General features: G+C 35.1%; 3 protein-coding genes and 1 long non-coding RNA gene across 4 annotated transcripts in view; 1 reads left to right on the top strand and 3 right to left on the bottom strand.

Annotated features, from left to right (window-relative positions):
- Positions 1-2583: 2583 nt before the first annotated feature.
- Positions 2584-3178, bottom strand: LOC142234714 (tubulin polymerization-promoting protein homolog). The gene is made up of 2 exons (XM_075305886.1): positions 2869-3178; positions 2584-2808 (listed from the first exon to the last, which is right to left on the bottom strand). Exons 1-2 carry the CDS (start codon positions 3075-3077, stop codon positions 2661-2663), a joined length of 357 nt encoding a protein of 118 aa, XP_075162001.1. The 5' UTR covers positions 3078-3178; the 3' UTR covers positions 2584-2660.
- A 2204-nt stretch (positions 3179-5382) lies between these two features.
- LOC142236567 (uncharacterized) lies at positions 5383-5901 on the bottom strand. Its single transcript, XR_012722095.1, has 2 exons — positions 5653-5901; positions 5383-5585 (listed from the first exon to the last, which is right to left on the bottom strand). It is a non-coding gene; the product is annotated as an uncharacterized LOC142236567 (long non-coding RNA).
- A 735-nt stretch (positions 5902-6636) lies between these two features.
- On the top strand, positions 6637-14099 carry Taf2 (TATA-box binding protein associated factor 2). The gene is made up of 11 exons (XM_075304722.1): positions 6637-6764; positions 6827-6881; positions 6945-7108; positions 7367-8516; positions 8589-9037; positions 11867-12116; positions 12173-12335; positions 12410-12620; positions 12690-13082; positions 13144-13723; positions 13796-14099. Exons 1-11 carry the CDS (start codon positions 6709-6711, stop codon positions 13997-13999), a joined length of 3675 nt encoding a protein of 1224 aa, XP_075160837.1. The 5' UTR covers positions 6637-6708; the 3' UTR covers positions 14000-14099.
- An 8292-nt stretch (positions 14100-22391) lies between these two features.
- The window catches only part of LOC142234195 (uncharacterized), a 46729-nt gene continuing 42100 nt past the window's right edge, over positions 22392-27020 (bottom strand). Inside the window, exon 3 of the mRNA XM_075305282.1 lies at positions 22392-24722. Coding sequence (XP_075161397.1) covers positions 22665-24722 — 2058 coding nt within the window. The 3' untranslated portion in view covers positions 22392-22664. The remainder of the gene's footprint in view (positions 24723-27020) is intronic.

The raw sequence follows: 27020 nt of genomic DNA, 5'->3' as shown, positions 1-27020 counted from the left end.
AATATGGTGCCAAAAGTGAACCGAAGACATCACGTTAAAAAGCAAGTTAGAAGTCTACGTTTTGTTGAAAGTGTATGCCGATCGTCGAGGTGTGGTCCATTCGGAATTCCTACAAATCGGCCAAATTGTAAACTGCACAAAAAAATTAACAATATTTATACCCTAAACTACATAGTGGTCAGGGTATAATAAGTTTGATCTACCAAAAAATGTGCCTACCAGAAATATTGATTTTAGACCCCATAAAATATATACCGATCGACTCAGAATCACCTCCTGAGTCGATCTAGCGCTTGGTGTCCCTCAGTCTGTCCATGTATTTGTTGTTCACAGGATTCCGGTCGCAATTATTAACCGATTTTGATGAAATTTGGTACAGGGAGTTTTTTGGGCAAAAGGACGAACGCTATTGAATTTGGAAGAAATCGGATCAAATTTAGATATAGCTCCCATATATATGTATCGCCCGATTTCGACAAATGGGGTCACGTTGCGCCTTTTTTCAAACGGATCGCCACCAAATTTAGCAAAGGGTAATATTTTTCATCGCCCTTCAAGTCTGCAAAATTTCATCCAAATCGGTTCAGATTTAGATATAGCTCTCATATATATATGTATCGCCCGATTTTCCCAAATTTGGCCACAAAACCTTTATTTATCAACCGATCTTACTCAAAGTTGGCTAAATGTAATCTTCTATACCACTAACTATATGTGCAAAAAATCATCGAAATCGGTTCAGATTTAGCTATAGCTCCCTTATATATGTACTGCCCGATTTTTCTAAATTTAGCCATAAAAACCCTTATTTATCAACCGATCGTACTCAAATTTGGCTAAATGTAATATTCTATAGCACTTACTATATGTGCAGAAAATCATCGAAATCGGTTCAGATTTAGATATAGCTCCCATATATATGTATACCCCGATTTTCCCAAATTTGGCCATAGAACCCTTATTTATTAACCGATCTTACTCAAAGTTGGCTAGATCCAGTCCTCTATAGCACTAACTATATGTGCAAAATTTCATTGAAATCGGTTCAGATTTAGATATAGCTCCCATATATGTATCACCCGATTTTGAAAAATTCGCCCTTATAACCTTATGTTTGACCATACAGGCCTCATTTCTTAACTGATCTTACTCAAATCTTGCACAAGGTAACCTTTTGTGGTATTAATCAAACCCAAAATATTTTGCAAATTGGTTCAGATTTAGATATAGCTTCCATATATATGCATCGCTCGATTTTCCCAAATTTGGCCATAGTCACCCATGTTCCGATATCCACATCAATTCCACTTCCACTATTCACGTCAAATCCACGAACGTGAAAATTTGGTTCAAATCTTTTTTGAACTTTTCTGTAACCAGCTGGGTTGCACAAATCACCCAAAAATTCACTAAGGCGGAAATCAAAATAAGTGGAATCAATAGACTTATTATAATTTATTATTATTTTTTAATCAAAAATGACGCAGTTTTAATAAAACTCATGTATTAAATATAAAACATTTCAAATTTTACGCGAGTACTTTTTTTTTTAACCGGAAATACACCCATCTTGGACATAATTCAACTTTCACCAAGACTTTTGCAAGTGAATTGATTTCACGAAAATTTGGGTGAAAGTGGATTGTAGGACACGAAAATCGTGGAATTGATTCACATTCACCTAGAATAATCGGGCGAATGCCGAAGCGGATTTTTTTTGGCTGAAATCGATGTTCCGCAAAAACCGCAATAATCGGGCGAATTCCGAATCTGTTTCTAAAATTTGTTTCGATAGTTTTAATTCAATATTAGCATATTTGATTGCACAAAGGTATAAAAAAACATATGTATTATGGTTTAGAATTTACAGACTTTTTAGTATAAAAAAATCAGCAGCTTGATATAATATAAAAAAAAAAAAAATTTATGTACATTTTATCCATGCAAACTGGAAAAAATACGTCTCGCTATACTGAGCAATTGTTCGCTAGCCACGTTTGTCGGTGGAGCGCTTAAATATTTTATTGCCTCTACTATTAAATGTTGAAAAGGAGTATTCTTCCAAAATTCAAATGTTTTACCGTTACGTAGAATAGTACGCTCCGTGTTATTGGGCATGGGGCCATGTTTTTCCCACATAGAAGACTTTGAGCTTTTTGTTGTTTTTTGTACTGGGTGTTTTGACTGGGAAAACTTCAATATAAAATTAATTAATTGGCCTTTTGACGCCGAAGACCAATTATCGAATTTTGGCTGAATGAGCTCTACATTGAAAATGACTTTCAGAATTGTTATCAGAATTGATAATTTGACATTAATGTATCGAAATATATTTCCCAAAATAGAGAATTTTAAAATTATGAACAAAGTCCCCTCTTTTGGCGTTTATTGATTCCCAGATTATATATTTTTGGCTTCAGACAAACCAAGGAATGATTTATCAAATTTTACTTTTACAACAAACACTGGATGATTTGCAATTGCTTAGTTTTTGCAGTAGTATTTGCATAATATTCTGCTGCTTTTCTCAGACAAGTTCAGGGAAAGAAGTGAATAAGAACCCCGAACCAGCCAGTCACGCCATTGTCATTTTATACATTTATTTGGTCAAGTACGACTTGTGTTCCCTACCACATACTATTAAATTTCACATAACGGAATTATTTAATTACGACAACATCACCGGTACTCGAACCTGGAATTCCGGCCTCCAAGAGCATTGTTTTAACATCATCAACTGTAATAGTTTTACCCTCGCATATTTGTTCAATAAAATCTAGGAATTCCTGATAATTCAAGCGCCATTTCCTACACAGATAAGTAGATATTAGGGACATTTTTTGATCAATTTAAATTATGAAATTTCACCTAAATTTCATATAAACCAAACCTGTTTCCGTCATGGTGAAAACAGTTTTCAAAAGTTTCGCTTGCTCAAGCCAATAGTCCATTTGGGATAGTAATATGCTATCGTAGTCTTCATTATCTAAATCTAAAGGTACAACGACATTATTGGCATAAAGATGAAACAACGATTCCAAAGTGTGTTTTTTCGGTTTATCATCATCATCCGCCATTTGTAATTTGAAATTTTGAATAAAACCAACCAAAAATTGTGAAGATAATATGAAATTTTAATTGTCTAACTATATTAAGCAACAAATTGTTCTGCAAATGACAGAATAAGACACCAAATATATAAATTACACTTTACAGCAAAAAAAAAAAAAAAAAAAAAAAACAAGTAAGGAAAGTCTAAAGTCGGGCGGAGCCGACTATATTATACCCTGCACCACTTTGTAGATTTAAATTTTCGATACCATATCACATCCGTCAAATGTGTTGGGGGCTATATATAAAGGTTTGTCCCAAATACATACATTTAAATATCACTCGATCTGGACAGAATTTGATAGACTTCTACAAAATCTATAGACTCAAAATTTAAGTCGGCTAATGCACTAGGGTGGAACACAATGTTAGTAAAAAACAAGGAAAATGTTGGTATTTTGGCCATTTTTGTCGAAATCAGAAACATATATATGGGAGCTATATCTAAATCTGAACCGATTTCAACCAAATATGGCACAGATAGCTACAATGCTAATTCTACTCCCTGTGCAAAATTTCAACCAAATTGGGCCAAAACTCTGGCTTCTGGGGCAGTGCTGCCGCTAGTGAAAAATTGAGTGAAGTAGATTTTGGAAAAAAGTGAATAAAATTGAAGTAGCATACATTTTTGAAAACAAAACAATATAATTCATTTTATTATACCACCATAGGATGGGGGTATATTAACTTTGTCATTCCGTTTGTAACACATCGAAATATTGCTCTAAGACCCCATAAAGTATATATATTCTGGGTCGTGGTGAAATTCTGAGTCGATCTGAGCATGTCCATCCGTCCGTCCGTCTGTTGAAATGACGCTAACTTCCGAACGAAACAAACTATCGACTTGAAACTTGGCCATATCGGTCCACTTTTACGTATAGTCCCCATATAAACGGACCCCCAAATTTGGCTTGTGATTGATCTAAGAGAAGCAAATTTCATCCGATCCCGGCTGAAATTTGGTACATGATTTTGGTATATGGTCTCTAACAACCATGCTAAAATTGGTCCACATCGGTCCATAATTATATATATCCCTCATATAAATCGATCCCCAGATTTGGCTTGCGGAGGCTCAAAGAAAAACAAATTTCATCCGATCCGGCTGAAATTTGGTACATGGTGTAAGTATATGGTCTCTAACAACTATGCAAAAATTGGTCCACATCGGTTAATAATTCAATGATTAAAACCGCTATGTTTATCATAATTAAAGGAATAGGAACAACAATTAGGTAATATGGGGAAAATTTTAAAAATTTGCAGCAGAACAAAAAGTGAAGCAGATTTTTGGAAGAAGGAGTGACGAAGTAAATTTTGTGAAAATGAAGCAAAATACTTCGATTGAAGTAGTAGCGGCAGCACTGTTCTGGGCCATATAAGTCCATATCGGGCTAAAAATATATATGGAAGCTACATCTAAATCTGAACCGATTTCAATCAAATTTGGCACACATGACTATACTACCAATTGTACTCCTTGTGCAAAATTTCAAGCTAATCGGGATAAAACTCTGGCTTCTGGGTCCATATAAGTGCATATCGGGCGAAAGATATATATGGGAGCTATATCTAAATCTGAATCGATTTCAACCAAATTTGGCACGCATAGCTACAATGCTAAATCTACTCCCTGTGCAAAATTTCAACCAAATTGGGCTAAAACTCTGGCTGTTAGGACCATATTAGTCCATATCGGGCGAAAGATATATATGGGAGCTATATCTAAATCTGAACCGATTTCAATAAAATTTTGCATACTTGACTATAATTGTACTCCTAGTGCAAAATTTCAACCAAATTCGGGCAAAAATCTGGCTTCTGGGGCCATATAAGTCCTTATCGGGCGAATGATATATATGGGAGCTATATCTAAATCTGAACCGATTTCAATCAAATTTTTCACACTTTACTATACGACTAAGTGTTATGTTTGTACAAAATTTCAAGAAAATCGGTATAAAACTCTGGCTGCTGGGTCCATATTAGTGCATATCGGGCGAAAGATATATACCCTGCCAACATTTTTTGAATTTGGGGGCGCTTCTGAGAATCCCCAGTACGTCGAAAACAATCATATACGATATCAAAAACTCGTCGGAAAAGCGCCGTCACTATTGAGAAGTTGTACCACGCCAAGTTACTACAAAAAGGTTTCGCATGAGTGCAATTATTAGGTGCCTTTATAGATCAATTTAGAACGACGCCAATAAGAGACCCTCCAAACAATCAGAAAAAGCACATTTTAAGATAGTGGTAAAAGAATCATTGTGGTCGAGTAAAACACGTTTGTTTAGATATTTATTAATTTGATTAATCATTTACAAATTCTTAAAAATATAACATTTATACCACTATCACATCACATTTAACATAATTTTTTGCATTAATGATGATGTAGAGTTACAAGTAGCGAGTTACATGTTGCTGCGTCTATCAGCCAGTGTTTTTATTCGATGGAGGCAGCGTGTCTGTAAAATATTTGAAAAACAATCACTTTATTCCATTTGGAAAATCAAAAATTGTTCACCAATATACCTTTCACAATTTTAAGCGTAAAATCTATGTTTTCAGAACTTTATTTTCGTTTTTATTTAAATAAAATATAACAAGCTGGTTGCGCTTGGCGTTTCACAAAAAATAAAATGGCTTTTGTAAAAGTAGTGATGGCAAAATACATGTATGAAGTACATTTTGTACTTTATGATATGCTGCCCCCCATCACAATAGGATGGTTGTAGTGACATTTACGAGTCTGTGGTAGCGATGAAGATGAAATGGAACTTTGAAATGCTGGCAGGGTATGGGAACTATATCTAAATCTGAACCGATTTCTTCCAAAATCAATAGGGTTTTATTCTGACCCAAATTAAGAACATGTGCCAAATTTGAAGGCGATTGGACTTAAATTGCGACCTAGACTTTGATCACAAAAATGTGTTCACAGACAGACGGACGGACGGACGGACAGACGGACATAGTTATATCGACTCAGGGACCCACCCTGAGCATTATTGCCAAAGACACCATGTGTCTATCTCGTCTCCTTCTGGGTGTTACAAACATATGCACTAACTTATAATACCCTATTCCACTGTGTGGCGCAGGGTATACAAATAATAAAGTTGTCCACAAAAATTTTTTTGTAAGGGAAAGGGATAGTGGATGCATTTTTGTTCTAAGCTTTTTAGTTTCTCACCAAAAAGCTTTTGGATCTGGAAGTGGGCAAAATTGACCTAGAAGAAATGAATATTACATATGCTTGCTACAAGCCTTTTTAAGCATCCACTGCATTGTTTTTTATCGGTTCTATAAATGTGATGCTATTTCAGTAATTTGGATTTCATTAAAAAATTTGCTTGCATTTGCTATAAAACAAATACTTAGCAATATCGCCTAATTGCTTACCGGTTTTGTTGTGTTTACATATTCAGCTCTTTTATGACGATTAAACTAGATGGCAACGCTGGTCATATATTTTGTTAATGTAATCGATAACTGCGCTCAAATGACCATCTCTAGTAAAAGGAATGTAAACAGAAGATGTATTAAGAGACAAAAAATATAAATTTCAACAGTTTATCGGGACAAAAAATGGAAGCAGAGCTTGATATAAAGATAAAGGAACAACCGGCGAGACCATTTAAATTATAAGTATTCCAAATATAGTAAATCGAAATATAGAATAATGAGTTTTCTTTTCCTCCAACACGGCACATCAAATTGTCAGCTTGACCGGCATAAGTTTCGAGAGAAAAAGTATTATTGTGAGTGAAATCATTCTTGGATTATAATAAGAATTTATTGAAAATACATATTTATCTTTATAGGGTGCAGTAGAGCTGACCATTGTACCGACTAAAGAAAATCTACGGATTATTCGTCTTAATGCTAAACAATGCCGAGTGTATAGGGTGCTGTTGAATGATGTGTGTGAAGCCGATTTTGTGTATTTTGATCCGTTCTTGGATATATGCCAAGGGGATAGTAAAACGTAAGCTACTTTATGTATTTAGATATTGGTGGCAGAAGTCAGTGTCCAAAATGTGGAACATTTGAAAATGCAATACCCTTTGGTACACTTCTTCTTCCACAAACCAAATTAGTGAGGCAATTTTTTTGTTCCGTATCTTCTTGTCTGGTTTAATTGAAATTGGACACTTGCTCCATAACGTAAAGTCCACTCCTAAAATATTAATTTCACTTGGACAATTCAGAAGCTTCTAATGTACCATTCTTATTTTTGAAACAGTCGCTCCTTGGAGGCATTTTCAGCAAATCATTTAAAGGCTGCTCAAAAAACCGATCCCGATGCCAATTGCGGTGAACTTTTAATACAAGTTCCTCCCGAGGGTTACCATATGATCCAGGAAGGTCGTGGTCTTCGTATAGGAATTGAATTTTCTTTAGAAAATCCCCATGGTGGAATTCATTTTGTTATACCACCCACAAACGATGATGACCCTCAACCGAATAGCGCTCACATGTATACACATTCCTATGAAAATTCATCGCGGCTATGGTTTCCCTGCGTTGACAGTTTTGCTGATCCTTGTACATGGAAATTGGAATTCACGGTGGATAAACAATTGACAGCTGTTTCCTGTGGCGAACTAATGGAAGTTGTTATGACACCCGACTTAAGAAGGAAAACATTTCACTACTCGTTAAATGTACCGGTATGTGCACCAAACATAGCATTAGCGGTGGGACCCTTTGAGATATATGTAGATCCACACATGCATGAGGTTACACATTTCTGTTTGCCTCAATTACTACCACTACTTAAGAATACAGTGCGCTATTTACACGAAGCTTTTGAGTTTTTCGAAGAAACTCTGTCAACCCGCTATCCGTTTTCCTGCTACAAGCAAGTATTTGTAGATCAGGCTGATGCTGATATTAGTGCATATGCCACCATGAGTATAGCTTCTGTACATCTTTTGCATAGTATTGCAATAATCGATCAAACTTATGTATCTCGTACCCTAATGTCTAGAGCAATTGCGGAGCAATTCTTTGGATGTTTCATAACGTCTCACCATTGGTCTGATACATGGTTAGCCAAGGGTATTGCTGAGTATTTATGTGGTCTATACTCAAGAAAATGTTTTGGTAACAATGAATATAGAGAATGGATACAAAAGGAACTGGCCAGAGTAGTTAAGTATGAAGAACAATATGGCGGAATAATACTCGATTGTAGTCAACCCCCAGCTCCTCTACCAGTGAGTAGTACAAATCCAGCAGCGGCCGCCGCAAAACACCAGGAAATTGTACATTATTTCCCCATAAAAAGTTTACACACTGTCTCGCCGAAATATGTTGATGCAATGCGACGAAAAGCCCATTTAGTTATACGAATGTTGGAACATCGTATTGGGCAAGAGTTGTTAATACAGGTAAGTCAAGTTTCTAGGACAGAGATTCCTTTTATTTAATTAACAATTTTAACATATTTTTTACCCCTGAAGGTATTTAACAAGCAATTGGCTTTGGCCACTAATGCAGCCGGGACAAAAATTGGTTCGGGACTATGGCACCATTTGCTTATTTCCACAAACATTTTTATTAAAGCCATTTTCACAGTTACCGGAAAAGATATGTCTGTTTTTATGGATCAATGGGTGCGTACAGGAGGCCATGCTAAGTTCTCGCTGACATCGGTCTTCAACCGCAAACGTAATACAATTGAATTGGAAATACGTCAAGATTTTGTTAATCAGCGCGGTGTTCGTAAATATAATGGACCTCTATTGGTGCAACTTCAGGAATTGGATGGCACATTCAAACATATGCTTCAGATAGAAAATACTGTAGTGAAGGCTGATATTACATGCCACTCGAAAAGTCGCCGTAATAAAAAGAAGAAAATTCCCCTATGTACAGGTGAAGAAGTCGATATGGATTTGTCCCCCATGGAGTAAGTATTATTATCTCATTTTTATTTCATTTTAAAAAAAGAACATTTCATCATATTTTTTGAGGGCAAAGACAGAGGTTCCTTGAGAGTTCAATTACCATTATCTAATTAAAGTACACAGAAAAATTATACCAAATAAATTCAATTAAAATAGCAATTGAAAAAATATCAATAAAAATGAATTGCTTCAGCTAAGTACCGAGACGGGCAACTCAACCAGATATAAAAAAACTAGAATCTCTTTTATCTCTAATTTTACAATTATTATTCGAGCTTAATGGACAATTTTAGATTAAGGAACTTTTTATTAATGAGTCATTGAAAAGAAAACGCCAGATACAAATCTATACACGCCTATACTGTACATGTTACGATTCGGGCGAATGAACCTTTCCACAGTCTACAGTATAGATCTGGCTGGGATAGATAACTCAATTTTGGGCCCTTTATGCCAACTCCTTATGAAGAAAACATTTGGGAAATATCCTCTTACAAATTGAATCATCTTTACTCCCACTGTATATCATCTTTTCATATAACTACAAGTCCCTTAATCTTATTTTTATTTCGTTTTATTACTGCAGTAATGCAACAACACGAAATTTATTTTTAGAAAGCTATTTTGTTTGAATTCACCTAAGTGGTGAACAATCGAACAATGCTTTTGTTTGTTTCTACAGTCAACAACAACAACATGTGACAACTTACAGAAACTAGTTTCAAGGAGACAACAACAATTCTAACGCGTACATTAGTAGTGTTTTTCCTAGTTTTTATGACGGGCTCTTCGTTGCTTATTATTTTTCATGTTAGCCTGATACCGAAACAGGCAATTAACGTCCAAATGCATGATATCTCTTTTATCCCTATTTTGAATCCCTCTAAATTCCATGTAAATTTCAAGTGAATCTGTGAAGCTAAGAATTTTGAAAACAAAAAAAAAATAGACAATGTGTCCATCCAAATGTTAAATCACAGTTGCTACAAGAGCCGAAAATTATCCACCAAAAACTACCAAACAAACAAGCCTATCGAAAATTTTGTCAAATTGTATTTCTCAAAATTTTGTCAAAATTTTATTTTTCTGGAAAATTGTGTCAATAGAAATAAAACCTATAAATAATTTTTGTTAATATGTATTCTATTTTAATAGAAAATTTTGTCAAAATTTTATTTCTCTAGAAAATGTTGTCAACATTTTATTTCTATAGAAAAATTTGTCAACATTTTATTTCTATTTTTATGTTAGCCTGATATCAACGCAGGCTGGTTTTTCGTCCAAATCAATTACTTTACATTAATTACAATTTTAAATATGAGCTAATTGGACATGAAGATTAAGGAATTGGTATTATTATGCTATTGAAAAAAAAAATGCCAGATACCCATCTTACAAGCCTGACTATACATATGTTTCAGTGTTGGCTAATCCACATTTCCATTGGACGAAAAACCTGCCTGCGTTGATATCAGGCTAACATAAAAATAGTAAGCTACGATGAGCCCGCAAGTAGAAGATGCTGATGAGGAATGTGGTAATTCCGAAACGTGCGTCCATCCAACCATCTTGCTGTCTATAGGGCTTTGCCCAAATAAATTTGACAAACATTCTTTTCCTCTGTTGGTTAAGCTACACTTGTAGTTTTTTTTAAGCTGCAAAAAAAAAAACAACAAATTATATTTCTATAGAATATTTTGTCAAATTTTTTTTCTATAGAAAATTTTGTCAAAATTTTTATTTCTATACAAAATTTTGTCAAAATTTTTATTTCTATAGAAAATTTTGTCAAAATTTTTATTTCTATAGAATATTTTGACAAAATTTTTATTTCTATAGAAAACTTTGTCAAAATTTGTTTTTTATGGAAAATTTTGTCAAAATTTTATTTCTATAGAAAATCTTGTCAAAATTTTATTTCTATATATAAGTAATGCCAAATTACATTTCAGAAAAAAAAATTGCCAATAAAATATACCCTTGTTTTCTAAAGTTGTATAGTACATAATTTATATTACAAAATAACATCATTGAATAGATCCATGTCGTGGTGCGTGGTATAGTGTGTTGGATTACAAAACAACAGGGGTGAGTTCGCACTTTTTGGGTATCTTTATAGTAAATATATTATTTTTGGAGAGCTGGTATGCTTGCGAAGAAGTACTTATTTTTCGACTGCTGGTATGCTTGCACGGAAGTACTTTCCTCCAATGTCATGCCCGTGTAAAAGTATTACTACTGATATATGTACGAGGAAGTTGTTACCAATTTGGCACAGGCATACTTGTACTCATACCTGGTAATAGGAGTTTTTGCTGGGGTGTTTAGAAAAACCCCTAGTTTCAAAATTTCTCTAAGTGGTTGCACTCATACGCCGTATTAGTTCGGCTACATTCATTATGCCCCTACCATTGAGCTAAACATAACACCTAATATGTTGCGATTTTCCGTTTTCATGGACATTACCCACCCAAATGAAACCACCAAAGGACAGCATTTATGTGTCGGAAACATCTCTTCATGAAATTTGGGAATATTGGATTTTTCAAAAAGTATATCAAAAAGTCAAGTACCCAAGTATAGACTTGGAAATTCTATTTTTTGGAAATCTTTTCTTGGAAATCTAAAGTAAACCGGGGACCCGATTTCGGGCCTCTCTCTCTCTCTCTGAGTAGTTATCATAAATAATATATGTAAATTATTTTCACCACATAACCGCCATCTAGATTTCCTTAAGAACAAGACCTCATCGATCCAACCATTCCTGAGATTTCTCGGATTATAGAAACAAATGAACAAACGTTAATATTGATTTATTTTCATCCCAAAAGCGATTCACCTGTATTATGGATACGTCTGGACCCAGAAATGATACTTATTCGCGATCTGAATATTGAACAGCCAGATTTCCAATGGCAATTTCAATTAAGACATGAACGTGATGTCACAGCACAATTTGAAGCAATAAAGGCTTTGGAAAAATATCCTACAAATGCCACTAGATCTGCGCTAACAGATACGATAGAAAGTGAACATTGTTTTTATAAAGTTCGATGTGAGGCAGCACTTTGTTTAACAAAGGTAAGAGATTTCGGAGAAAAACCAAATTTGACAAATTGATCAATTATATTTCTCAGGTTGCTAATCAAATGGTTACCCAATGGACGGGACCGCCAGCTATGTTGAATATATTTCGAAAATTCTTTGGTTCATTTAGTGCACCGCATATTATCAAACAAAATAATTTTTCTAATTTTCAATTATATTTCTTACAAAAAGTTATACCAGTGGCCATGGCTGGTAAGTAACTAAATCTTCAAGAATAAAAGAAAAAAAATAATTTGATACCATCTACATTGTTTTCTCTGATTCAGGCCTTCGCACTTCTCATGGCATTTGTCCATCGGAGGTTACACGTTTTCTATTTGATCTTTTCAAATATAATGATAATACGCGCAATCATTATAGCGATGTCTACTATAGGTCTGCTTTGGTAGATGCTTTGGGAAATTCAATTACACCCGTTGTATCGGTTGTTTTAAGAGGCACTCCCATCACATCAGATAGTCTATCCACAGATGCCAAGTAAGTGCATAATTTGAAGTCATTAGGTAGCAATTAGCTAACACACCAATACAATTAACCTTAAAACAGGCTTGTTCTTGAAGAGGTCACACGTTTATTGAATTTGGAGAAACACTTACCTTCCTACAAGTATATGGTGTCAGTTTCATGTCTAAAAGTCATACGAAAATTACAAAAATGTGGCCACTTACCATCGCTGCCGAAAATTTATCGCTGCTATGCTGCTTATGGGCAATATTTGGATTTGCGGATAGCTGCAATGGAGTGCTTGGTAGATTTTGTTAAAGTTGATGGCCGTTGGGAAGATTTAGATCATTTGATTACTTTGTTGGAAACCGATCCAGATCCAGCTGCCCGTCATGCCTTAGCCCAGTTACTAATTGACAATCCACCGTTTACAAGAGAGTCCAGAAGTCGCTTAGATCGTCCTGAATTGGTGGAGAGATTATGGACTAATATGAAGTGAGTTCAAAAGATATTTCCCATGCGCTGGTATATTAAAGAAATTGGATTTTGTTTTTAGCAACAAATTGGCCTTTGACACAAAACTACGCTGTGACATGGTTGATTTGTACTATGCCCTTTATGGGTCCGCACGTCCTCTCTGTTTGCAATCGGCCGAAATGAATAGCATGTACAAGGACTTTATACGCGAGGGAGCAAGCAAGAAATCGTCGACAATATCATCTTCACTGCCGAAACCTATGCCAGAAATAAAAACTGAAAGTCGTAGTGAGGAAATGGATGAGGTTGATAATAAACCCAAAATTCCGGCAGCGAAACGTACAGCGAATGAAGCTTTTGGTTTACCAGATGATGAGGTTGTTAAATTGGAGACACACGATGAAATTACCGTCGTTAATGAAGTTCTCAAAGAGGAAGGCTTCGAGAGTCATGAAATAGATAAAATGGAAGTTGTCCACGTCGAAACTGACAACTATGTGTCCGAGACGAAAAAACTTAAAAGTGAACTATATGATGAAGATGAGAATTCAATTACCATTATTGATATATCCGAAACGACAGTAACACGAATGGATAGTAGTTTTGATTCATCAAAAGCGGATGGAGAATTTAAAGCAAAAATGGATGCATCATCAAAGGTTTGTTGTCTAAGAATATGTTATGTCCATGCAAAATTCATTTCATAAAAAATATTTATTTCATTCAAGCAGAAGAAAAAGAAGAAGGACAAGAAAAAACACAAACATAAGCATAAACATAAACACAACAGAGAGAAAGACAAGGAACGAGAGCGTAAAGAAAAACGGGATCCCACTATATCAAGACTACAAACAAAGGAGGCAACACCGGAAACTTTAAGCTCAGCCGATAGCAGTAATAGCAATAGTAATCCTCCATTTAATTTCCATACATAGCATAGGTTTTTCAATCACTCCATAAAATTTGAGTCGTTTCTTATGAAGAAATAGACTTAAATGCTTATAAAGCCCTATAAAGAATTTGGCACAAAACACAGATTTCTTCGTGTAAATTGTTGTGTATATTAAGGATCGCATACAGATTTATAGTATAAATCTGTTATATTTAAATAATCGGATTTAATTTTAATTTAATTATATCCTACATTAATATGTAGTCTTCATGAAAATATGCACATCCGATTAACAATACCGATCGACCTTTTCGATTGTTCTTTTTAGTCATAAAAAAAAAATGGAATTTATTATGGTACCGATTAACTCTGAAGCTCTCTCTTGCAAGTCCTGGTTGTCCGTCTGTCCATCCGTTTAATTGAGTTTCAAAAAATATTCAATTAAAAATGTAATTGATTCAACAAATTTTTTAATTGAAACAAAAATTAATAGTATCAATTAATTTTTTAATTGGCCTTCAATTATTTTTTTAATTGATACTATCATTTCTGTGATTGAAGACATTTCAATTAAACAAATTAATTGTATCAATAATTTCGTGATTGAATCAGAAAATTATTTTTTGTGTGATACTAGTGTTGTAAAATGCAGGTTGCACATGTTATCTGATCTTACAAAATATTTAGCATTTGTTGTTGGCCCTGAGGCCTTACTTTGTGGATAAATACACAGAAAAAAATTTCACGAAAATTTTTCCAATTAAAATCTTAATTGAGTTTTAAAAAATATTCAATTAAAAATTTAATTGATTCAACAATTTTTGTAATTGAAATAAAAATCAATCGCACAAATTAATAGTATCAATTAATTTTTTAATTGGATCGATTAATTTTTAATTGATTGTCAATTAATTTTTTAATTGATACTATCATTTCTGTGATTGAAGACATTTCAATTAAAAAATTAATTGAATCAATTAATTTCGTGATTGAATCAAAAAAAAAATTTTTTTGTGTGTAATAATAAAAAATAATAACTAAAATCAAATCGCATATTCTCCATCTTTATATGAAATCATATAATATTTATCTTCAGTACCCTGTTTTCGCAAATTTAATTATATAACCCACATTTATTAAGCAATCTACTTCAAATTTATCTAAAAAACTCTTTTTGATACCTCTTACAATAATAATATTATAGATTTATATCGATATCGGTTTAGGGTATCATATAGTTGGTTCCTATCTGACTATATATATATTTCTTTTTTCAATCGCCTTAAATGTTGTATTAGCTTTTAAACATATTGGTATATTGAAAGCTTGTAGAGTTTAGAATATAAGGCGAGCCCCTGATGCAATTATATTTTGTAAATTGCCCAAGGTTTGTAGAATAAAATAGGAAATTGAATATAAATATCAATATCAATTTCAATTCAATAAATATAAAAATTTATATATATATAGAGTACATTGCATTTTTATTTGTTGTTATTGTATATTCGCCACAAAAACTCTTTACCAAGTAATCTACGGGTTAAACTTAAATGCTTATTAAATGGAAAAGTTGATAACTTTTACATGGGCATGTCCTATGGTGAAAGCACTTCTCTGCATCATTACTGGGAGCTGAATTGTATGCCTGGACGAGATAAAGGAAAAAGTGTATTTTTCATTTTTGGTACACACATTAATAGTTTTCGTCAGGTGTCATTCGGGATCGATTTTTAAAAATCCCGGAATTCGGGATCTCAAAATATAAAATCCGGGGATTTTCCGGGATTTTTTTCTGGATCCCCAAATTTTCGGGATTCTTTAAATATTTTAAGTAATAACAATCTACAGCACCAAAAAATTGTTATACATTAAACCAATTTAGTTTAATTAAATTTTATTAACAATAAAACAGCAAAAGAACATAAGAGTAAATTAAGTATGATAGTAATTTTAAATTGCTATCACACTTAACGAACACTTAGTCCAACTCAACATTGTGAAGAAAAGAAAAACGAAAATATTATGATAAAAATAAATATAAAAACCATTTCATATCGCTTGTGATAATGGAAAATAATTTTTGCTGGCATGTCAACGTCAATTCTATCGCGTTCTGCGTCTGCTTCCTTACATAGGCAATTTTTCTTTTGCATATATGAACTGTTGTAACATTAGGCCCTCTTATAATCACTCTTATTCCTGAAGTCGCCCTCGCCGTCGCTTTTTGTCGTCTGTCGCTTTTAAGTTGTCTCGTCATTCATTTGGTATTCCTACGAAGTGGCGACGGCGACGACGACGATTACTTTTTGTACCAATTACAATACTCGGTAATAAAAGGCCGATATCACTAGAAAACAATCAGCTGATGTGCAAAAAAAGAATTTTAATTTTTTCGGTTTAAAATATTTTTATTTCTGACGCAATTCTAAAGGTTGAATTATACACTATGCGTCAATCCGTGCGTTGATGGAAGGGTTGATTTTTTCTGTTTGCGGCAGACTATTCGAGCTTTTGATTTCAGAGAGAAATTTCAACTCTTCAATCATCGGACGCATTGGATCTAATTCTACCTTAAGCCTAGTACTAAGATCACGTTTTCGCACGAAAAACTCTTATACTCCATATAAAAAACGTTTGCGCGGAATAAATGCGAAATCTTTGCTTTGAGCATTTTTAAACACATATTTATACAACCCTGGATTTTTCGCACGAAAAATTAGGCAGCCATATTATTTCGCATAAATAAGTTAACATCCCTGCGTTTGAGACCCTATTTACGGCGATAGATGAAGATAGTCGTTTTTCGGAGAAACGAAGTTAGTACTAAGCATTAAGTCGGAAAATCAAGAAAATGTATTTAATTTGACGCCGAAAAAATGTGGATATATATTGGAGGACAGTTAAAGCTTCAAAAACTACCAAAATGGCGTCGACGCTGAGATCTTTAGCATAAGGATCATTGTGAAAGAAAACAATCAGCTGATGTGCAAAACTGAATTTTAATTATTTGCGTTTAAAATGCTGTTTGTTTGTAATCCAATGTTGACTTGGAAAGTCAAAATAAATGATAAATTTGACTCGGGAAATAATTTAGATATCTACATTAGGACAATAACAACATCCGGCATATACAATTGGAACGACGTTGACATTATGTGTCTAAGGATCATTCAAAGTTCGACACAATTGTTACCTATGTTTGGTGCTAAATAAAATACATTGGCCTTGAAGGATTTCTATTAAAAATAAGTGGAATTGAAATGATTTTCGCGTTTACTTTAATTGTACAGTGTTCTTTTCTATGATTTGAATGTGATGATTAATAAAGTTTAAAAAAAAAACTTCTTCAAAAATTAAACACTAAACTCGTCGCTGGTAAATTTAAAGGCGACAAAGAGCGACGATTTTGGCGACAAAAAGCGACACCAGGAATACCAATTAGTAGCGACTGACGAAAAGCGACGGCGACTTCAGGAATAAGGGTGAATACCTCTAAGTTTGATGATTTTAAAGCAGTGTTCGGAGGTTCGGGTTTTGATGCCATTGGCATCTCTGAAACTTGGCTAAATTAGAATGTGTCGAGTTGTGCTGCTGAGTTAATTGGCTATAGGTTTATTAGGAAGGTTAGGTTAGGTTAGGTTAGGTTAAAGTGGCAGCCCGGTTAAGATTCAGGCTCACTTAGACTATTCAGTCCATTGTGATACCAAGTACCTATTACATATGGGCACTTCTAGTTTTAACCGTTGAACCTTCCCGATTATTTTCTTCTGTTGAACCAACCAGATTGTTCCAAAAACATTAGCAGACTGCTTAAGTTAACGTTTTCCAGGTCCGCCAGTAATCTGAAACTATGTGCCCCTAAAATTTGCTTACGCCTTACACAAAATGCAGGACACTCACACAAGAGGTGTTTTATTGATTCCTTTTCCTCCGCATCATGACAGCTCATACAATAGTCATTATACTTCGCACCAATAGTTTTTGCAAAATCGCCTATCAGGCATCGACCCGTTATAACAGATATCAGGAGTGATATCTGGCGTCTCGAGAACACTAGCATATCTAGTGTGCGGTTTAAGTTTAAATGGGGCCATGGTTGCTTGGTGTCGTTACAACCCTTACAATTCTCCCATCGAACATTTGCCATCATGACAGCCTTCTCACGCAGTAAGAGCTTGCAGGTAGCCAGAGGCATACCAACAGATTCTAGTTCCCCTGGAATATGTAAGGTAGTTCCTAGCCTTGCTAGCTCATCTGCTTCACAGTTCCCCGGTATGTTCCTATGGCCAGGCACCCATATTAGGTGAATATTGTGCTGCTCAGCCATCTCATTGAGAGATTTGCGGCAGTCGATGGCCGTTTTCGAGTTGAGGAACACAGAGTCCAAGGATTTTATTGCAGGTTGACTGTCTGAGTATATATTAATGCCAATATTGCTTGGGGCATTACTTCTCAGCCAATTCACCACTTCTCTTATTGCTAATATTTCAGCCTGAAAAACACTACAGTGATCAGGTAATCTTTTCGCTATTCGAAGTTCCAGATCTTTAGAATATACTCCGAAACCCACTTGGTCATCCAATTTGGAGCCATCAGTGTAGAAATCTATTTATCTTTTATTCCCCGGGGTCCGTGTACACTAGGGATGCCAGATTTTAAAGAGGCAAAAAGAGCACATTCAGCTTATAAAAAGAGCACATACGAAAGGAATAGAGCACACTTTTTCAAATAAAAGAAAATCATTTAATTTAATTGAAATATAATTCATTTAAACAAAGCAAAAAGGTACATACCATAAACATAAAATAAGTCACTTTCAACTCATGCTAATTTTCTTACAATACTTTGTAAGTCATTTTTTGGTGTTTTTGTGAAAAACGTTATTGAAGAAGTTTGTTTACATTTAGAACAGAGTACAAAGTGAAGCAACATCGGCATGCTCTTCTACGACTCTGATATATAAAGTAACACACTATTTAATTAGAAAATAATGGCTAGGAAAATCTCTTAGTGCGACATTTACATATTTTCAGTTTACTTTTACCATTTGATTCATATATGTTGTGATGCAGAAAAAAGAGCACTTTCGCGTGCTCTTTTGCCCTGTCTTGTTTTAAGAGCACATTTTGTAAAAAAGAGCACTTGTGCTCTTTAAAAGATCACGTCTGGCATCCCTAGTGTACACCACGCCTCACTGTTGGGAATTAGAGTCTCAAACTTTTTGTCGAAAAGTGGACTCGCCAAAGTGTAATCCACTACGTTAGGCACATCTGGCATTATTTTGAGGACCGAACTGTGACCATAACTTTTTTCCGACCACAGCGATAGCTCGCGCAACCGCACAGCCGTTGTTGCAGCTGACTGTTTGGCTAAAATGTCTAAAGGCAATAGATGCAGTATGACATTAAGGGAGTTTGTTCCTGTCTTGCTGAATGCACCTGAGATACACAAGCACGCCATACGCTGAACTTTGTCTAAACTTGTTGCTGGTGAAGTGCCGGCCACCAGACTACAACACCATATAGCATTATAGGTCTAACCACTGCCGTGTATAGCCAATGTGCAATTTTTGGTTTTAGTCCCCACTTTTTCCCTATTGCCTTTTTGCACGAGTATAAAGCTACCGTTGCTTTCCTCGCCCTTTCTTCAATATTAAGCTTAAAGTTCAGCTTCCTGTCCAAAATAACGCCAAGGTATTTTGCACACTCCCTAAAGGGAATTTCAATACCCCCTAAGGAAATGGGTCTAACCGTGGGAGTTTTGCGGCCTTTGCAGTACATGACTAGTTCTGTCTTTGTAGGATTTACCCCAAGACCATTATCCTTCGCCCATTTCTCAGTCATCCGGAGGGCTCTCTGTATAATATCTCTAACAGTTGATGGGAATTTTCCCCTGACTGCTAGCGCCACATCATCTGCGTATGCCACCACTTGTATCCTTTCTTTTTCTAGGGAAACCAGAAGGTCGTTTATAGCAACATTCCAAAGAAGAGGTGATAGAACTCCTCCTTGAGGAGTGCCTCTGTTCACATACCTTTGTATGTTTGCTTGTCCTAGTATGGCTGAAATGCGTCTCTTCCTTAGAAGTTCGTCTAACAGCCTAAGTATACCAGGATCAATGGTTAGCATGCCCGCCTTGCATACACAAGGTCGTGGCTTTGATTCCTGCTTCGACCGAACACCAAAAAGTTTTTCAGCGGTGGATTATCCCACATCAGTAATGCTGGTGACATTTCTGAGGGTTTTAAAGCTTCTCTAAGTGGTTTCACTGCAATGTGGAACGCCGTTCGGACTCTGAATCGGGCAGCACTCAGAGATAAGAGAGAAGTTCACCAATGTGGTAGCACAATGGTCTGAATAGTCTAAGTGAGCCTGATACATAGGGCTGCCACCTAACCATGATGTGCAGCATAAGTCAACTTCACTAATTGACTTTTTTCTTATCAGTAACCCATCTTTGATAAATTTCTCTCCAAGTGCAATGCCCTGGTATTTCCCACCATGCGCTGGTTTTTGCTTCTTTTGCCTTAAATTCGCCAGCCAATGATGACTATGTTGAATACAGGGACTTTAGGAGGATGGACTGGGATGCGATTGCGAGATTTTGTGATTCCTACAATTGTTCACATATTTTAGATGAACAGGATGTGGATTCGAAATGTTTTATGTTCTCATCTTTAATTGACACCTTGTTCGGTTTTGTACCGACTAGAAGATGTGTACGACGGCCTGATGATTGTTGGATGAAGTTGAGGACTGTTATTTACGCGCGGTCGCTGAGGGACTTGTCTTTTTCTACATATTTGGCCGATTCATCTGAATATTACTGGAAGGTGTTTTGCAAATATAGGAATCGGGCGAAAGCGGTAGTCAGAAGGGAGAAAAGGAGACATTTTGCAAAATTATTTGGCAGCATGGACACCTCGGGCATGTGGAGAGTGCTTAAGGAGGCGGGATGCTCGAGATCGGTTAATGTGGCTCTTGACTGTGATATTGAGACTTTGAATGAGCATTTTGTGCGAACGCCATTGGATAACGTAGAATCACATGAACTACCTTTCGATCTTTCTGATGGGGATGATGGCTTATTTTCTTTTAGAAGTGTTGATGAATACGATGTTGTGTTGACCCTGAAAAAAGTAATATCGGGAGCGATGGGGACATATGGGATACCTATTCGCTTCTTGAAGTTGGTGTATCCATTTATCGCCCTTGTCTTGTTAGATTTAGTCAATGCGATACTTACTACTTCAACGTTTCCTATTCTATGGAAGAAAGCGCGGGTTGTTCCGATTCTTAAGTCGGCCAGAGTTAGGAGTCCAGAAGATATGAGGCCCATATCAATACTCCCGGCAGTTTCGAAGATAGTGGAGCTCTTAATAAGGGACCAAGTATTGTCGCAAACTAGAACCGCAATCTTCAATTCGCAATATGCTTTTCGTGCTGGACACAATACTACATCTCTTCTTATGCACTTGTCGGACACTGCTAGAAGGTGTGAGAATGAAAAGAGGTTGTATATTCTTGTGTCCCTGGACTTAACCAAAGCTTTTAATTCTATTTGTTATATTACGATGATCAATAAGCTCAGGAATAACTTTAATTTTTCTAATTCGGCGTGTAAGTTGATATGGTCCTTTTTGACTGGTAGGTCGCAATTTGTAGAGATAATTGTGCTTTGTCTAGCAATCTGGGGTTATTATCGGGTGTACCCCAAGGCACTGTCCTGGGACCCCTTTTATTAATTTTATATATAAATGACCTTAGAACTGTGACAGGATGTCTCCGCAGTACACTCCTGGATCACCTTTATGTGGAGACCAAGATTATACCAGTGCGTCGACTCAATTACATGTTGTGAGAGCAGTACCTCTTGGGTTGCTATTGCAGTAGCCATTCAAATCAGCATATTGTGGATAGGCGACCACCACCCAGGAATGTATGGGTTGATCTTCACCATCTAGAGCGCGTGATCCAGCGTTACAAAAGAGAGCCTCTAGATTAGGCAGTGTACCACACAGGTCTGAACAGGATTCATGAGGATACTGTAGCAGAAGCGGTGAGAAGCTACAGGGTTAATTCTGTTCTCGGAGCTCGACGACCACCCGGAGGAGAGAGACCTCCCGCGGCAGACCAGGGTAGTTTTAGCCCAACTGAGATCAGGCAAATGTAGCCACCTCAATTCCTACCTATCAGTGATTGATAGCAGAGTAGCTGACATGTGTTCCATCTGTAACCAAGGACACTCATCAACTTTTCGCTTGCCCAGCTAAACCTATCCTATCCGATCACTCTGGACACATCCCATCCTTGTTGCAGAGTTCTGTGATCTGGACACTAGCTGAAGTACCAAAGCATAGAGCAAAATGGCATAGAGGAAACTACATTAAAACCTCTACGACTTTCGCTCGGACATACTTGATTAAAAAGATAAAATTGTGTAAGTTAAAAAAGATTTTATTTTATTGAACTAAGTGCTTTGTTGTTTGCTTTGTTTTGACAAAACAATAAAACTAAAGTTAAATAAATTTTGGAGAGAAGAGCTATAAACAAAACAATAGTATAATTTAACAAAAGAAATCTGAACTGATAAGACTTATCTACATTCGTTTTTAATACATTATCAATTAAATACATTTATTATTATAATTATTAAGAATATGTTTATTTATCGATATTATTATTTTATATATCGATTTTAGTATTTAACTAGTTCACCGCCACTTCATCGGCGTTGTCGTTGCGATCCAATTGCTTGTCTTGCACTGGATTCTTTTGTTCTTCCTTAGCTCCTAATACTTCCGTTTCGCTTTCATCGCGAGGACGTCGTTTCGAATTTTCGGGTATGGCTCGTAAATATGTTACACTGCCTCCGCCCAAGGCTGAAACTGTCTGTTGCTGGGGCTCCGAAGGAGACGATATTATTTTCACCGATGGTTCAGACGGTCTACCAATAAAGTTTCTGGGATGATGATGGGGATGTGATGCTGCTCGTTGTGGTATATACTGATGATGAGGGGCTTGATGTTGTTGCAACTGGGCGAACCGCATTAATTGCTCATAGTTGACAGGCAAGGCTGGCGGTTGTGGTGGAGGTTGATTACGATACTCCGGATGATCTTTTACATATTGCTCATAGGGTACAGGAATGGGTACGGGCACAGCTGTTACTGGGTAACCAGCATCTACTAAAGCTTGAAATTCGGCTTGCGTCAAAGGCTTACCTCCAGGCTGGGGTAAATGTAGTTGCTTAAGATCTTCTATGGTTTTTGGTTTGATTGTACTAACGGGACGTGATGGCGTAGCAATTCCAGTACCTTGCGACACATAAATTGTTGACTGTGATGGAGACGATACGGGCAAGGGGTATTGTTGGGCATATTTAGATGTAGCAGCTGGTGTTGGGGCTACTGTTGGTGGTGCTGGTGTATTTCTATGAGGATCTGGTGGACTAGGATAGAAGTGTGACGTATCACCTGGAGCCGAGGGTGCTGTTGCTGCAGTTGGCCTTTCGATATCATAGAGTATAGGATGGGCGTATTTACTTGGTGTCGGATAATTGACATCATTTTGATGGGTCTTCAAGGGGCTGGGTGTTGTGGAGAATTTTGTACCGTATTTATGTCTAATTGCTTTGGGTCGTGGTGAGGGTAGTGGTGTCTCTTGGTAGTAGAATTGGGATGCCTGGACTGGGGGCTGGGCTGTTGGATTCTGCGGTTGTTGTGGGTATACGACTGGGCCCAATTTCTTGGCGTCGACCACATGTTGTGGCAACGATTGGGAAGGATAATTAGCTGTGGGCTGTTGGTAGCTACTAAATCGAAATAGGGCCGAGGGAATAAAAGGTCGATTATTGGTATCGGCTAAACTATTTGGGGCTGCTGTAGTGGGTAAATAAGCTTTGGGTGTTGCTCGTGATGGATGCGGTTGAGGTGTAGGGCCAGTTTGGCGATGATGGTGGTGATTGATCAACACCGATGGTTCATTGGAGTTATCTACAATTTGTACTTGGGCCACATGGGGTTTATTCGAGGCTAATAGATTCTCAATTTCCTTTTCCAAAGATGATTTAGCTAAAGGATGATTGGCCAAAGTTTTGTAGTTAATTTGTGGCTGGTAGTAGGCAATTTGCGGTGGTAGTGATGGTGGTGGTGATGCCACGGAAGCCTCATGTTCAGCCAATGCGGCTTGTTGCTGTTCGTGGGCTATATTCTGGGGAAGAGGCAAATATTTTGGTCCACCTCTGGATCTGGGAACTTGGTATTGTACATAATCGGGTTGTTGTTGCAATTCATCGCCAGACTCTATACGTTGGCGATAATGACCCAAGCCTTGAGATTGGGATGTGGCCTTTTGAGATTGGGCCTGGGCTTGTTGTCGCCTAGCCTGATCTTCTTGGTATGCTCTGGCCTGAAGCTCTTGCTCCAACAATTTCAGAAATTGTTCTTCAGGTATAACCTGATATTGTTGTTGTGGTTGGTTGGCCTGCTCACCGCCGGCCTGTGTTTGCAGATGCTGTTGCTGCAATGCTATGTGATAGGGAATTTGTGGTCTATAGATATGCGCTCGTGGTAAATGTTGGGGCACTGGCTGTTCCACTGCTACTGCATAACGCTGTTCGGCTTCTTCGACTTGAGTATTGCTTTGTGATTCGGTTGGTTGCCTACGCGTAGCGGATTTCTTATGATGTGATGCTCGAGATTTTCCCTGGTTGGGCAATTTTTGTTGGTGTCTATTGAGGTCTTGGAGATATGCGTAATGTTGTATCTGAAATAATAAAATAAAATGTTTATTAATAATTTAAGGTAGACAAAAACGGTTCCATAAATTTTTGCGAAACAATACATTTTATGGTCTCCAATAGAGGGGAGCATATGAATTTGAATTTTTGTTTGATTGAAAGCAAAAAAATGTGATTTGCTACGATAGATGAGGTCAGGTTAGGTCATAGACTAACCTTCAGGTTCATTTATACTTATTTTCCATTGCAACCTCTCCTCTGTTGAAGCAAAATGTAACAAGAGCAGAAATATGGTGTTCGTGATCATATTCAGGGGGCTATGAATGGGCAATTTTTTATGCACAGACAGATTTATTCAATCCACGATTGGCACTCGTACCAAAAATAATCTATCAAAATTTGAAGAAAATTTTTCTAAAAATCTAACAAATTTAATTTTTTTTTTAATTTTTAGTTGTTAGTATGAAAAATGTGTTTTTTCTTCTTCTATAGATATTTCTATAGACAATATTGTCAAAATTTTATTTCTATAGATAATTTTGTAAAAATTTTATCTCTATAGAAAATTTAGTCAAAATTTTATTTTTATAGAAAATTTAGTCAAAATTTTATTTTTATAGAAAATTTTGTCAAAATTGTATTTTTATAGAAACTTTTGTCACAATTTTATTTTTGTAGAAAATGTTGTCAGAATTTTATTCCTGTAGAAAATATTGCCACAATTTTATTTCTATAGAAAATTTTGTCAACATTTTATTTCTATAGAAAATTTTGTCAAAATTTTATTTCTATAGAAAAATTTATCAACATTTTATTTCATTGCTATAGACAAGTTTGTCAAGAGAAATATGGTGTTCGTGATCATATTCAGGGGGCTATGAATGGGCAATTTTTTATGCACAGACAGATTTATTCAATCCACGATTGGCACTCGTACCAAAAATAATCTATCAAAATTTGAAGAAAATTTTTCTAAAAATCTAACAAATTTAATTTTTTTTTTTAATTTTTAGTTGTTAGTATGAAAAATGTGTTTTTTTTTTTCTTCTATAGATATTTCTATAGACAATATTGTCAAAATTTTATTTCTATAGATAATTTTGTAAAAATTTTATCTCTATAGAAAATTTTGTCAAAATTTTATTTTTATAGAAAATTTTGTCAAAATTTTATTTTTATAGAAAATTTTGTCAAAATTGTATTTTTATAGAAACTTTTGTCACAATTTTATTTTTGTAGAAAATGTTGTCAGAATTTTATTCCTGTAGAAAATATTGCCACAATTTTATTTCTATAGAAAATTTTGTCAACATTTTATTTCTATAGAAAATTTTGTCAAAAGTTTTATTTCTATAGAAAAATTTATCAACATTTCATTGCTATAGACAAGTTTGTCAAAATTTCTTTTGTATAGAACATTTTTTCAGATTTTTATTTCTATAGAAAATGTTGTCACTATTTTATTTCTATAGAAAATTTTTGTCCAAATTTTATTTCTAGGGAAAATTATGTCAACATTTTATTTCTATAGAAAAATTTGTCAAAATTTTATCTTTATAGAAAATTTTGTCCAAATTTCATTTCTATAGAACATTTTGTCAGAATTTTATTTCTATAGAAAATTTTGTCAAAATTGTATTTCTATAGAAAATTTTGTCAAAATTTTATTTTTATAGAAAATTTTGTCACAATTTTATTTTTATAGAAAATTTTGTCACAATTTTATTTCTATAGAAAATTTTGTCAAAATTTTATTTCTATAGAAAATTTTGTCAAAATTTTATTTCTATAGAAAATTTTGTCAACATTTTATTTCTATAGAAAATTTTTTCAGAATTTTATCTCTATAGAAAATTTTGTCAACATTTTATTTCTATAGAAAATTTTGTCAATATTTTATTTCTGTAGAAAATTTTGTTAAAATTTTATTTTTGTAGAAAATTTTATCAAAATTTTATTTATATAGAAAATTTTGTCAACATTTTATTTCCGTAAAAAATGTCAAAATTTCATTTCTATAGAAAATGTTGTCAAAATTTTATTTCTGTAGGAAATTTTGTCAATATTTTATTTCTGTAGGAAGTTTTGTTAAAATTTTATTTTTATAGAAAATTTTGTCAAAATTTTATTTCTATAGAAAATTTTGTCAAAATTTTATTTCTATAGAAAATTTTGTCAAAATTTTATTTCTATAGAAAATTTTGTCAAAATTTTATTTCCGTAAAAAATTTTGTGAAAATTTTATTTCTATAAAAAATTTGTCAAAATTTTATTTGTATAGAAAAATTTGTTTAAATTTATTTCTGTAGAAAATTTTGTCAAAA

Source organism: Haematobia irritans, chromosome 4 (assembly GCF_050003625.1).
Source record: "Haematobia irritans isolate KBUSLIRL chromosome 4, ASM5000362v1, whole genome shotgun sequence".
NCBI classification, from domain to species: domain Eukaryota; kingdom Metazoa; phylum Arthropoda; class Insecta; order Diptera; family Muscidae; genus Haematobia; species Haematobia irritans.
The sequence above is the reverse complement of the archived record's forward strand: the minus strand, read 5'-3'. Positions and strand labels throughout refer to the sequence as shown.

What these genes read in the sequence shown, in the direction of transcription:
- LOC142234714 (XM_075305886.1), bottom strand. Translation starts at nt 3,077, where the DNA reads ATGGCGGATGATGATGATAAACCGAAAAAACACACTTTGGAATCGTTG. An exon ending in TTGGTTTATATGAAATTTAG is followed by an intron (nt 2,809 to 2,868) that starts GTGAAATTTCAT and finishes TTATCTGTGTAG; the next exon opens with GAAATGGCGCTTGAATTATC.
- Taf2 (XM_075304722.1), top strand. Translation starts at nt 6,709, where the DNA reads ATGGAAGCAGAGCTTGATATAAAGATAAAGGAACAACCGGCGAGACCA. An exon ending in CAGCACTTTGTTTAACAAAG is followed by an intron (nt 12,117 to 12,172) that starts GTAAGAGATTTC and finishes TATATTTCTCAG; the next exon opens with GTTGCTAATCAAATGGTTAC. An exon ending in AGATTATGGACTAATATGAA is followed by an intron (nt 13,083 to 13,143) that starts GTGAGTTCAAAA and finishes TTTTGTTTTTAG; the next exon opens with CAACAAATTGGCCTTTGACA.